Below are 13896 nucleotides of genomic sequence, written 5' to 3' on the forward strand. Positions count from 1 at the left end.
AGAGTAAGGGGATTGCGGCGCCTATAAAGTCGATTGCATTATAGTATACACATAGAAACTTTAAATATGTAGGATTTTAAGTAATTTGACATCCTCGCTTGAAAAAAGGGGCGTCGGAGAAGGGATAAAGGGGTTACTTGATGTCCATTTAGAACTAGATTTTTCTTTTTTTTCATTTAAAGAAATAAATGATTTTTAATCACATAACCACAGACATGTGTTTGTAACATATTCTCAATGATCCTTCTGATACTAAGATCATTCAAACATTGACATGTTCATTGAACTGTTTAAATAAAGTTTGTCAATGGAAACATTTACCGACTCAATTGAACAGATCACGCTTTCTTTGTTATTAGATAATAGAATAAATAGAACTATGATTTAAATGTCTGTTATATTTCCTTTTCTAGACGTCCGATATTTCGGTGATATTTTTTTAAAGAAAAGATCCACAGAACTATATATCATTTATCTAAAATGAAGTTAATTTATTATTCGCTCTGCTTATTTATATGTAAGTATTATTTGTTTTATTTATTATAATTATGCTGTGATATTGTATTCACCCTCCGCTTACATTTCTATTTACCTCTTAATGGCGGTATGCAAATATTAATTAACTGTTTTAATGTCACCTTATAATTACTATGTTGTGCATGTATCAAGCCTCTGTTGTGATGTCTAGTAATTTTTTTACAGGTGCATGTCTACCAACTGTATGGGGGTCGTACTCTTTTGCTTTAGAGTAATTATATTTTACAGGTGCATGTCTACCAACTGTATGGGGGTCGTACTCTTTTGCTTTAGAGTTATTATATTTTACAGGTTCATGTCTACCAACTGTATGGGGGTCGTACTCTTTTGCTTTAGAGTAATTATATTTTACAGGTGCATGTCTACCAACTGTATGGGGGTCGTACTCTTTTGCTTTAGAGTTATTATATTTTACAGGTGCATGTCTACCAACTGTATGGGGGTCGTACTCTTTTGCTTTAGAGTAATTATATTTTACAGGTGCATGTCTACCAACTGTATGGGGGTCGTACTCTTTTGCTTTAGAGTAATTATATTTTACAGGTGCATGTCCACCAACTGTATGGGGGTCGTACTCTTTTGCTTTAGAGTTATTATATTTTATAGGTGCATGTCTACCAACTGTATGGGGGTCGTACTCTTTTGCTTTAGAGTAATTATATTTTACAGGTGCATGTCCACCAACTGTATGGGGGTCGTACTCTTTTGCTTTAGAGTAATTATATTTTACAGGTGCATGTCTACCAACTGTATGGGGGTCGTACTCTTTTGCTTTAGAGTAATTATATTTTACAGGTGCATGTCCACCAACTGTATGGGGGTCGTACTCTTTTGCTTTAGAGTAATTATATTTTACAGGTGCATGTCCACCAACTGTATGGGGGTCGTACTCTTTTGCTTTAGAGTTATTATATTTTACAGGTGCATGTCCACCAACTGTATGGGGGTCGTACTCTTTTGCTTTAGAGTAATTATATTTTACAGGTGCATGTCTACCAACTGTATGGGGGTCGTACTCTTTTGCTTTAGAGTAATTATATTTTACAGGTGCATGTCTACCAACTGTATGGGGGTCGTACTCTTTTGCTTTAGAGTTATTATATTTTACAGGTGCATGTCCACCAACTGTATGGGGGTCGTACTCTTTTGCTTTAGAGTTATTATATTTTACAGGTGCATGTCTACCAACTGTATGGGGGTCGTACTCTTTTGCTTTAGAGTAATTATATTTTACAGGTGCATGTCTACCAACTGTATGGGGGTCGTACTCTTTTGCTTTAGAGTAATTATATTTTACAGGTGCATGTCTACCAACTGTATGGGGGTCGTACTCTTTTGCTTTAGAGTAATTATATTTTACAGGTGCATGTCTACCAACTGTATGGGGGTCGTACTCTTTTGCTTTAGAGTAATTATATTTTACAGGTGCATGTCCACCAACTGTATGGGGGTCGTACTCTTTTGCTTTAGAGTTATTATATTTTACAGGTTCATGTCTACCAACTGTATGGGGGTCGTACTCTTTTGCTTTAGAGTAATTATATTTTACAGGTGCATGTCTACCAACTGTATGGGGGTCGTACTCTTTTGCTTTAGAGTAATTATATTTTACAGGTGCATGTCTACCAACTGTATGGGGGTCGTACTCTTTTGCTTTAGAGTTATTATATTTTACAGGTGCATGTCTACCAACTGTATGGGGGTCGTATTCTTTTGCTTTAGAGTAATTATATTTTACAGGTTCATGTCTACCAACTGTATGGGGGTCGTACTCTTTTGCTTTAGAGTTATTATATTTTACAGGTGCATGTCCACCAACTGTATGGGGGTCGTACTCTTTTGCTTTAGAGTAATTATATTTTACAGGTGCATGTCTACCAACTGTATGGGGGTCGTACTCTTTTGCTTTAGAGTAATTATATTTTACAGGTGCATGTCTACCAACTGTATGGGGGTCGTACTCTTTTGCTTTAGAGTTATTATATTTTACAGGTGCATGTCTACCAACTGTATGGGGGTCGTACTCTTTGCTTTAGAGTAATTATATTTTACAGGTGCATGTCTACCAACTGTATGGGGGTCGTACTCTTTTGCTTTAGAGTAATTATATTTTACAGGTTCATGTCTACCAACTGTATGGGGGTCGTACTCTTTTGCTTTAGAGTAATTATATTTTACAGGTTCATGTCTACCAACTGTATGGGGGTCGTACTCTTTTGCTTTAGAGTAATTATATTTTACAGGTGCATGTCTACCAACTGTATGGGGGTCGTACTCTTTTGCTTTAGAGTAATTATATTTTACAGGTGCATGTCTACCAACTGTATGGGAGTCGTACTCTTTTGCTTTAGAGTAATTATATTTTACAGGTGCATGTCTACCAACTGTATGGGGGTCGTACTCTTTTGCTTTAGAGTAATTATATTTTATTTTACAGGTGCATGTCTACCAACTGTATGGGGTCGTACTCTTTTGCTTTAGAGTAATTATATTTTACAGGTGCATGTCTACCAACTGTATGGGGGTCGTACTCTTTTGCTTTAGAGTTATTATATTTTACAGGTGCATGTCTACCAACTGTATGGGGTCGTACTCTTTTGCTTAAGAGTAATTATATTTTACAGGTGCATGTCTACCAACTGTATGGGGGTCGTACTCTTTTGCTTTAGAGTAATTATATTTTACAGATGCATGTCTACCAACTGTATGGGGGTCATACTCTTTTGCTTTAGAGTAATTATATTTTACAGGTGCATGTCTACCAACTGTATGGGGGTCGTACTCTTTTGCTTTAGAGTAATTATATTTTACAGGTGCATGTCCTCCAACTGTATGGGGGTCGTACTCTTTTGCTTTAGAGTAATTATATTTTACAGGTGCATGTCTACCAACTGTATGGGGGTCGTACTCTTTTGCTTTAGAGTTATTATATTTTACAGGTGCATGTCTACCAACTGTATGGGGGTCGTACTCTTTTGCTTTAGAGTTATTATATTTTACAGGTGCATGTCTACCAACTGTATGGGGGTCGTACTCTTTTGCTTTAGAGTAATTATATTTAACAGGTGCATGTCTACCAACTGTATGGGGGTCGTACTCTTTTGCTTTAGAGTAATTATATTTTACAGGTGCATGTCCACCAACTGTATGGGGGTCGTACTCTTTTGCTTTAGAGTAATTATATTTTACAGGTGCATGTCTACCAATTGTATGGGGGTCGTACTCTTTTGCTTTAGAGTAATTATATTTTACAGGTGCATGTCCACCAACTGTATGGGGGTCGTACTCTTTTGCTTTAGAGTAATTATATTTTACAGGTGCATGTCCACCAACTGTATGGGGGTCGTACTCTTTTGCTTTAGAGTAATTATATTTTACAGGTGCATGTCTACCAACTGTATGGGGGTCGTACTCTTTTGCTTTAGAGTAATTATATTTTACAGGTTCATGTCTACCAACTGTATGGGGTCGTACTCTTTAGCTTTAGAGTAATTATATTTTACAGGTGCATGTCTACCAACTGTATGGGGGTCGTACTCTTTTGCTTTAGAGTAATTATATTTTACAGGTGCATGTCTACCAACTGTATGGGGGTCGTACTCTTTTGCTTTAGAGTAATTATATTTTACAGGTGCATGTCCACCAACTGTATGGGGGTCGTACTCTTTTGCTTTAGAGTAATTATATTTTACAGGTGCATGTCTACCAACTGTATGGGGGTCGTACTCTCTTGCTTTAGAGTAATTATATTTTACAGGTGCATGTCTACCAACTGTATGGGGGTCGTTCTCTTTTGCTTTAGATTAATTATATTTTACAGGTGCATGTCTACCAACTGTATGGGGGTCGTACTCTTTTGCTTTAGAGTTATTATATTTTACAGGTGCATGTCTACCAACTGTATGGGGGTCGTACTCTTTTGCTTTAGATTAATTATATTTTACAGGTGCATGTCCACCAACTGTATGGGGGTCGTACTCTTTTGCTTTAGAGTAATTATATTTTACAGGTGCATGTCTACCAACTGTATGGGGGTCGTATTATTTTGCTTTAGAGTAATTATATTTTACAGGTGCATGTCTACCAACTGTATGGGGGTCGTATTATTTTGCTTTAGAGTAATTATATTTTACAGGTGCATGTCTACCAACTGTATGGGGGTCATACTCTTTTGCTCTAGAGGATTCTCTGAGAACAACTTATCTAGATACAGGTAATAACACATTCGTCAGACCTCTACTAAATGTAGAAGTCACATTAGCACTAAATCTCATCACTCTCAACTCACTGGTATGTACAAATAGTAGGTTTTTACATTGTGTATTTTTATGGCTTCATTTATATATAATGCGTTTCTTCTTTTGTTAACGTACGTGTTTATTTTGCTGCTCAACGTGATAAAAAGATGTTCTATCTTGCTGTACAACTTTATTACAATAAATTTATCTTGATGTATTGTCAAACAGTACGTATTTTTCTCCAATGCTGTATAACTTCATGCACAGTGTTTGTATATTACTGTACGTGTTTATTTTTCTGTACAACTTCATGTACAATATATTTATCTTGCTGTATCGTCAAACAATTATACCTATCTATCTAGCTGTACAACGTCATGTACAATGTATCTATCTTGCTGTATCGTCAAGCAGTACTTTTCCGTCTTTCTGAACTCTGCAACCTTTGGTACAACTCCCTCCAACGACGGATTAATTTATAAGTAGATTTTTGTCCTCGCAAAACAGGAGAACCCGTTTATTTATGATATATATGCCAAATCTATTTGTGTGTCCCACCAACGATAGAAGAGGGTCATAATGTTTTCTGATATGTGGGTCAATTCGTCCGTTCGCCCGACTGTTCGTTCGTTCGTTCGTTCGTCTGTACCGCTTCAGGTTAAAGTTTTTGGTCAAGGGAGTTTTTGATGAAGTTGAAGATCATTCAACTTAATAATTAGTACCCATATTTCTTATGATATAATCTCCTTAATTTTAATGCCAATTTAGAGTTTTGATCCCAATTTCACGGTCCACTGAACATAGAAAATGATAGTGCGAGTGGGACATCCGTGTTCTATTGACACATTTGTATTGCACGTTATTTTTTTTTTAATTTGTGTAAAAACAGTGTTCATGGCGTCATCTTTTACAATATTTTTTAGAGTATTAGTGACCAGACGATGTCTATAGCTGGATATCTCACAATGGTAAGTGAAAAACAGGAAATCTTAGAAGAAAAAGGGAAATAACTCTACCAACCATCAACAATTCAATCTACTGGTTTTATGCAAAGTAGTATAAGCTGGTTTTGATTGAAACGGGGAATGTGTAAAAGAACCAAAACACGACCAAACAACAGAAATCAGCTGAAAGCCACCTATGGGTCTTCAACGAAGCGAGAAATCCTGCAACCGAAAGTGGCCTTCAGCTTGACCCTAAATGATAATTATAGTTCAGCGAAATGGACGCCAATCTAAACTCCGAAACATACAAATGAACCCAAATTAGAATTTTTTTTCCGACGTAGTCGGTATAGTTTCGGTTTGTGCACTTTGAACTTAAGGACGCTTCACTATGGCAACAGACTACGCATGCTCGAAAATACTTTCTGTGATTGGAAAAAATGCCGTCATGGTGGGTGATTTGGTTGTGTTTGAAAAAACGTCTCGAAAGTTATATCGTGATTGAAAGCAAGTGAAAAACTATAAATATTTGAACTAGATCTTACAAAGATTTATATTTTTTATTAAAATAATTGTTTCTTCAATAGTTCTTTGCATCCATGAAAGCTGTTTATTCGGGACAATTATATAATTATATAATTTTTAATGTAAACCATGTTGTACGAACGTACATGACTCTAAGAACGCACCTACGTATGTGAGATTTCCGCAGGGTTTTGGTGAATGTAAACAGAAAGATACTACTTACATGTATACTACCAATAGTTTCTACCTTTGTTACCCATAAATTAAGTTTAATGTAGACAGTAGTAAATGTATATTAGTTTCTTTTTATTTGCACTAGATTTTTTGCCAATTTTTTTTTTTTGGGTGTCATCACAATATTTTTATATATCATTGCGTTAATATAACCAGACTTAGTAAAGAATTTCTTGTAGTAACATTCAGATGGAGATTTTATTAAACAGGTCCTGCATCATTAAGTCATTGTGCGTTATCGAAATGATAGTTTTAAACATGTACTCAAATCTTAATACGTCGGATATCTTTTTTAAAGATAGTTCTTGTTTGTATTAAATGTACAGAAAAAAACTCCCAAAAATTAGGGGCGATCTTAGGTGATCCGGAAGGATATTTTCCGTCTTTTTTCTGATGAGTTGTTGGCTGGTTTTCTAATACTTTTGAATTTCCCTCATTACTTCCAATCAGAAAGGTATGCTTTGGGTTTTTTTTCTCAATTCTAACAACACAGAATAAGTTAAGTACAAGTCTTCAGAATTTCTTTTACATATATATGTCGTGTACAAGTTGCGTTTTTGTACAGGTTATAACATGTACAAAAATATTGTACGTGTTATAACTTGTATAATGCAAAAATACAAGTTATAACATGTACAAAAGTACCTCATACATGTTATAACCTGTACAAAATATTGCTTAAAAATGGTTTTAACTTGTACAAAATTTAAGATAAATCTTAATGAAGTAAAATGAACATTTAAATTCACCAATGCATAAAGAACAACAATAAATAGGCCATAACGTGTCTCTTTCTGTCGAGGACAATGATCACATAGTTACAGAAATATATGTTTCATCACTTATGTTGGCAAAATGTGTTTTCATGTGATTGAATGTTTTATGTAGTCCATCATGGCTTAAATAAGTGTGACACTATTTACTAAAAGCTTGTATTTCCTCAATGACAATTACATTAGATACTAGTACATGTAACTAAATTCTTCCCAAAATTTTAAGAACGATGCCTAATAATTTTGGGTAATACTCCTCCCTCTCGTTTTATAGCATGCAAAGACTAAAACAATGTCTTATATGCTTACTCTGTAAAATCAAGAGAGAGCTGAAAAAGTTTTCATTGGACTACGTTTCATTATAAATATCTTTGGATCTACTCTTCAACATTTTTGACCTTCAGCATGACTTATGTAAATTCATAACTCAATTTTTTTTTATAAACTATAAGATTATTTCATTAGGCGAATGTCATTTTTATGTTTTAAATATATATCCTCTACTTTGAAAGCATGTATTTGTGTCCTTTGGATGTTGTCTGCTCCATGGGCGGGTTGTTATCTTTTAGACACATACCCCATTTCAATTTCCAATTGTATTTGTAGACACATCTTCCCTGGCTATCCTCTTCTGTCTTTTAGTGTCAACTAGAATGGAAGATATACATGTATCTTATGACAAGTCTTAGGAATGCTCCGTAATACCGACCCCTGGACATTAACTATATTAAAAAAGGACAAAACACACTAACATGAAAGAATAATAAAAAAGTTATGAAATATTATTGATGTCAATAACATCTGTTGCGATAATAGAAACATATCCTTATTTTTCGATTTTGTACAAGTTAAAACCATTTTTAAGCAATATTTTGTACAGGTTATAACATGTATGAGGTACTTTTGTACATGTTATAACTTGTATTTTTGCATCATACAAGTTATAACATGTACAATATTTTTGTACATGTTATAACCTGTACAAAAACGCAACTTGTACACGACATATACATATATATATTATTGTAGACATGGTCTGATAACAGATTAGACTGGTCCTCAGACTCAACATACAGTAGCAGTATACCTGCGATATATAGTAATGAGAACTATGTTTGGAGACCAGCTCTCATTATTGAAAACTCGTAAGTATTTCTCCAAAGATCTATTGCAAGAAAATATATCAGAATAAAAACCCTACAACATTTGATCAATTCAAAACAAGAAAATTATTTTACATTTGGCCAATAAATGAGGGACTTTTTTAGAATTTGAAAGGGGTGACACGACAATGAAGATAATTTAAAAAAAAAATGGCAAACAGGCGATAGTCAAACGTCCCTCAAACGCACTTAATAAACCCCTATTTACACCATAATTGTTCATTATATTTACAATATAATATAACGAAGAAGATGTGGTATAAATGCCAATGAGAAAACACTCCACAAGAGACCAAATAGCACAGAAATTAACAACTATAGGTCACTGTACTGCCTTCAACAAAGTCCATACCGCATAGTCAGCTATAAAAGGCACAGAAATGATAAATATAAAATAATTAAAACGAGAAAACTAGCGGCCAAATTTACGTACAAAAAATGAACAAAAAACCACAACCACATGCACTGAATTACATGCTCCCGACTTGGGACAGACATATACATACATCATGTGGCGGGGTTAAACATGTTATCGGGATTTCAACCCTCCCCCTATTCTGGGACAGTGCTGTAACATACCAACATGAGAACGAACTATAAAAACAGTTAAAAAAGGCTCAACTCATCAGATGGATACACATAGAAATACTACACAGAATGGACGTGGCCGGGAACTTGTATATCTCAACAACAAAAAAAGACACTGCAGTGCGTACAGATCTGAGTACTCGCAACTATACTGGCATCTCGTGCACAGCAACTAACAACTAGTCTAACCTAATAGGTTTAGATAGATTGAAAGACAATGCATCTGCTGAACAAAACACGAACAGTTTTTCAATATTATATTACCGATAAAACTAAAAATCACCAATTATGAATAGAATTATTTATTTGTCTGCTAGAAATTTGAAATTAAAACAATTTGTTGACCGAACACAAGATGAATGTTCTGTGCCTTATAATATATTTAGAAAATAATTAACGAGTTTCTGTTTTTATTGTATATCTCCATTTGTCAAGAAAAACAAAGGTAAAGAAATACCAGATTTTACGAATTGTTTTAAATTTTGTAGAGTTAAAGATATTTCGGTGATAAGTGATGAAAACGTTCTGATGAGACTCGAAAGTACGGGGAATATAACTTGGACACCCTCGGGAATTTACGTAACACACTGTGAAACAGATGTCACTTTCTACCCTTTTGATACGCAAGAATGTGACGTCACAGTATCTACATGGGGATATACTTCAATCGAAATAACCCTTTTCATAGCATCCGAGGCCGTTAGGTTGAGCTATTACAAAGAAAATGGAGAATGGTCGTACGAAGGATTTTCAACAACTTCAGCTACAAACACTAGAGAAGGATCATCGACGCCTCAAGTTTCATTTAAACTCAAGTTTAAAAGACGACCAGCTTTCCATGTCTTAAATTCTTTGATACCAATGGTTTTATTGGCACTTCTGAGTTCCATTGTATTCAAACTTCCTCCTGATTCTGGTGAAAAGATGGGCTACACACTGACCGTTTTATTGGCATATGCAGTGTACCTGACTATTATATCAGACGATTTACCATCTACATCGAACTCCACGGCTATCTTAAGTATGCATCAAATTAAAGAGTAAATTAAAAACAATACCGAGCTAAATGGAAAAAAGTCCTTTATCAAATTGCAAAATCAAAACTCAAACAAATCAAACGAATGGAAAACAAATATGATTTCGTACATAGAAACACGTGAATACCACAAAGATAGCAGATCACATAACGTTATATATATATATATAATACCAAAAACAAAATTAAATTTGATAATTGTAAGAAAATTAAAAATCAATCAGATACCCCCTTTACGCCCCTCTATTTAAGATTAATCAGATACCCCATTTACGTCCTTCTCGATAAAATCAATCAGATAGCCCCCTTTACGCCCCGGCCTCTATATAAAACGAATCAGACAGCTGCCCAAGTTTTAACATTTACCACAAACATCACTATCAGAAAAGGCGGGAGATTCCGAACGGACCTTCAAACGTTTACATCGAAGGCTTACTTGGTCTTGGTACACCATTGCACAAAAAACGACCAGAAAAACGAGTAAAGGAGACAAGCAACAATTGACAAAGTACTATGTTATAAACTAAACACTGAGCACAACGAGTCACTATAAACACCGGAGGTTGTCTCTCGTGCTTTGAAAGGATAAGCCTATCCTGCTCTTCTTGTGACACCATCTGTCTATAATCACTTAGAAGGTATAATGCAAAAAGTTATTTCTGTACTGACAGTAAACAAAATCTCATATCGGCTTGATCAATAGCGTCTTTTGTCAAATATCAATGTTTTCCGTCGTGCAACTGTTGCCTTCCTGGCTTTTTTACTTTACTTTCCCACATTAACATGTTTTCAGTCTTTTGTCCTAGCATTCGAAGCGTGTTGTCTGTAAAGCCTATATGTATAATTTTCAGCCATTTATGTATTGCTCGTCCTAGCATTAGGAGTGTGTTGCCTGCTAACTCCTATATGTATATTTTTCAACCATTTATCTACTGCTCGTCCTAGCATTAGGATTGTGTTGTCTGTTTACTCCTGTATGTTTATTTTTCAGTCATTGATCAATTGCTCGTCTTAGATTTACTAGGAGGGTGTTGCCTGTTAACACCTACATGTATATTTTTCAGCCATTTATCTATTGCTCGTCGTAGCGTATGGAGTGTGTTGTCTGTTAACACCTACATGTATATTTTTCAGCCATTTATCTATTGCTCGTCTTAGCGTTAGGAGTGTGTTGCTTGTTAACACCTATATTTATATTTTTCAGCCATTTATTTATTGCTCGTCCTAGCGTTAGGAGTATTGTCGGTCATTATAACCATTTACGTCCTGGATTGTCATCACAAAGATGAAGACGTCCCAGTTCCAAAATGGCTGACAAAACTGTCGACTGGTTGTCTCGCTAAATTTGCATGTTGGAAAGATCATAAATGTTTATGTGGAGGACAAGTATATCCAGACGGAAACAGGAGAGGGTATCCGAAAGAAACGGAAATGAAAGGCAATCACAGTGATGAGAAACGTGCATATTTTAACGATAAGAAATGCAAACACGATAGTCTTACATGGAAAGACATATGCCATATTTTAGATGCGTTTTTCTTAAGACTGTATCTCATTATAATTGTTGCTATGACGGTATTATTGTTGATGGCATTGGTGATAGGTTATGTTGTCAAATGAATAATCAATCATAAATAGGATTACTGATTGCTCGGAACACTATATATATTTTAACACTTTTTATTTTCAATGAGGATTCGATGTCTACGAAACACTTTAAAGTTATAAGGTGGTATAGGAGTCTAAAATAAAAATGATAGAATTTGTTTATACTTTGCCAAAACGCAGTATCTATTGATATATGTTGAAAAATATAATAAAAATGATAGGTCACCGCGCATTTTTTTTAGCTTCAGGACGTGACAAAATGACAAATTTTGTATGGATTATACAGGTAAAAACACCATTTTGTGATTAGAAACTAAACAAAATGATAGAATTGTTAAATACTTAAGGAAAAGATAGATTTTAGACAATGCTTTGAGAATATCAAAAGAAAAGATAGGGTCACCGTACGTTTTTTTCCGGCTAAAATACAAAATAGGAAAATTCCATGTAGAATCTTTCAGAAAAATGCACTGTTTTAGAGTTACCTACCCTTAAAATGACAATTTAAAAAAATAATAAAAACAACGAAAAATAATCAACCTTTGCAAAATTATTAATATTTATAAGTTATATTCCTATAAATTGGTTCTTTAAAATGAAAATTCACATTAAATATCTGCATTCCTGCATCAAATTTTGCTAATTTGATAGAAAATATGTACCTTTGGTTCTCTGTTTTTACAATCCAAGATGGAGGAAGACACCCATACCACCTTAATTAGGATTCGATGTCTCGGAATACTATATGTTTTCAATAAATATTCAATGTTTTGGAACACTATACATTTTTAATGAAGATTCGAAATTTTGGAACATTTTATATTTCTAATGAGGTCTCGATGTCTTTAAACTTAATATATTTTCAATAGGGATTCGAAATTTTGGAACATTATATATTTCTAATGAGTACTCGATGTCTTTTTAAAACACTATTCATTTTAACTATGTATTTTCAATGAGGAATCGATGTCTGCGGAACATTACATCTTTTCAATGAATATTCAATATGTGGGAAAACCTTCATATTTTCAACGAGGACTCGATGTCTGCGGAACACTATACATTTTTTTAATTAGGATTCGATGTCTCGGAACATTACATATTTTCAATAACGATTAGATGTCTCGGAACAGCACATATATTCAGTGAATCTTATATGTCTCAGAACACTATACATTTTCAATGAATATTTGATGTCTTGTAAAACTATATATTTTCAGTGAAAAGATGATATCCTGAAACACGATATATTTTAAATGAAGACACAATGTCTTTAAACACTGTATATTTTCAATGAGGAATCGATATCTTGGAAGACTTAATATTTTCAATGAAAATAAGATGTCTTGAAACACTATATATTTTCAATGAGGGTTCGATGTCTTGGATCACTATATATTTTCAATGAATATTCGATGTCTCGAAACATTATATATTTAAACACTTTTTTATTTTCAATTAGAATTCGTTTTCTGCGGAACACAATACATTTTAGTTAGGATTCGATGTCTTGGAACACTAAACATATTCAATGAGGATACGATGTCTTTAGAACACTATTTATTTTCAATGAAGATTCGATGTCTGTTGAACACTACATATTTTCAAAGAAGATTCGATGTCTTGGAATAAAAGAAAGATTTTTTCTTGACTACATTTAAAACTTATTTGATGTCCATCACATCGAGATGTGTTTCAAATTTGACTTATACCATGTTGTCTTATCAATTGAGTTCTAAACGTGATAGAATCGTACTTGTATTTCAAATCAATTCATCATCTCAAACTTTGTGTGAACAGTTTCAAAGATGATGAAAAATTCATATAGCAAGCACATTGTTTTTGTAAATACATTTCACGCTGTTATCATCATTGCTCTAGTTGACAGATTTTTTATAATGCACTAATTGACCTATCATTTATATATAATTGTTTGTTAATTAAATACAGTTGTCTGTAAGATATCTGAATAATTTACTTCTATATATTTCCAAACACTCAGTTTTCCTAATTCCTTTTTTTCTATATGCTTCTATTCCCGAACCCCGCGTTTGAGTAATTATATCGTTAGGGATTTTTGTGATAAACAGGTATTCCCGCACATTTAAGGTCATATATTGTCGCATCCTTAATGTTATGAAAGACTTAAGTGTAGTTAGCCTCTATCCCACATTCTACAATCTGGAATTACATTTGTTTAATCTGATACTGTTAACTTATATTTCCGGATTCTTCATTTATATGAAAGGG

General features: G+C 34.0%; 1 protein-coding gene across 1 annotated transcript; it reads left to right on the forward strand.

Annotated features, from left to right (window-relative positions):
• The first annotated feature begins 351 nt into the window (after window positions 1-351).
• Window positions 352-13608, forward strand: LOC139503122 (neuronal acetylcholine receptor subunit beta-3-like). The gene is made up of 6 exons (XM_071292849.1): window positions 352-517; window positions 4673-4827; window positions 5699-5743; window positions 8281-8396; window positions 9491-10023; window positions 11243-13608. The coding sequence occupies exons 1-6, from the start codon at window positions 481-483 to the stop codon at window positions 11656-11658; spliced, it is 1302 nt and encodes a 433-aa protein (XP_071148950.1). The 5' UTR covers window positions 352-480; the 3' UTR covers window positions 11659-13608.
• Window positions 13609-13896: the final 288 nt, after the last annotated feature.

This window comes from Mytilus edulis, chromosome 14 (assembly GCF_963676685.1).
Source record: "Mytilus edulis chromosome 14, xbMytEdul2.2, whole genome shotgun sequence".
NCBI lineage: Eukaryota > Metazoa > Mollusca > Bivalvia > Mytilida > Mytilidae > Mytilus > Mytilus edulis.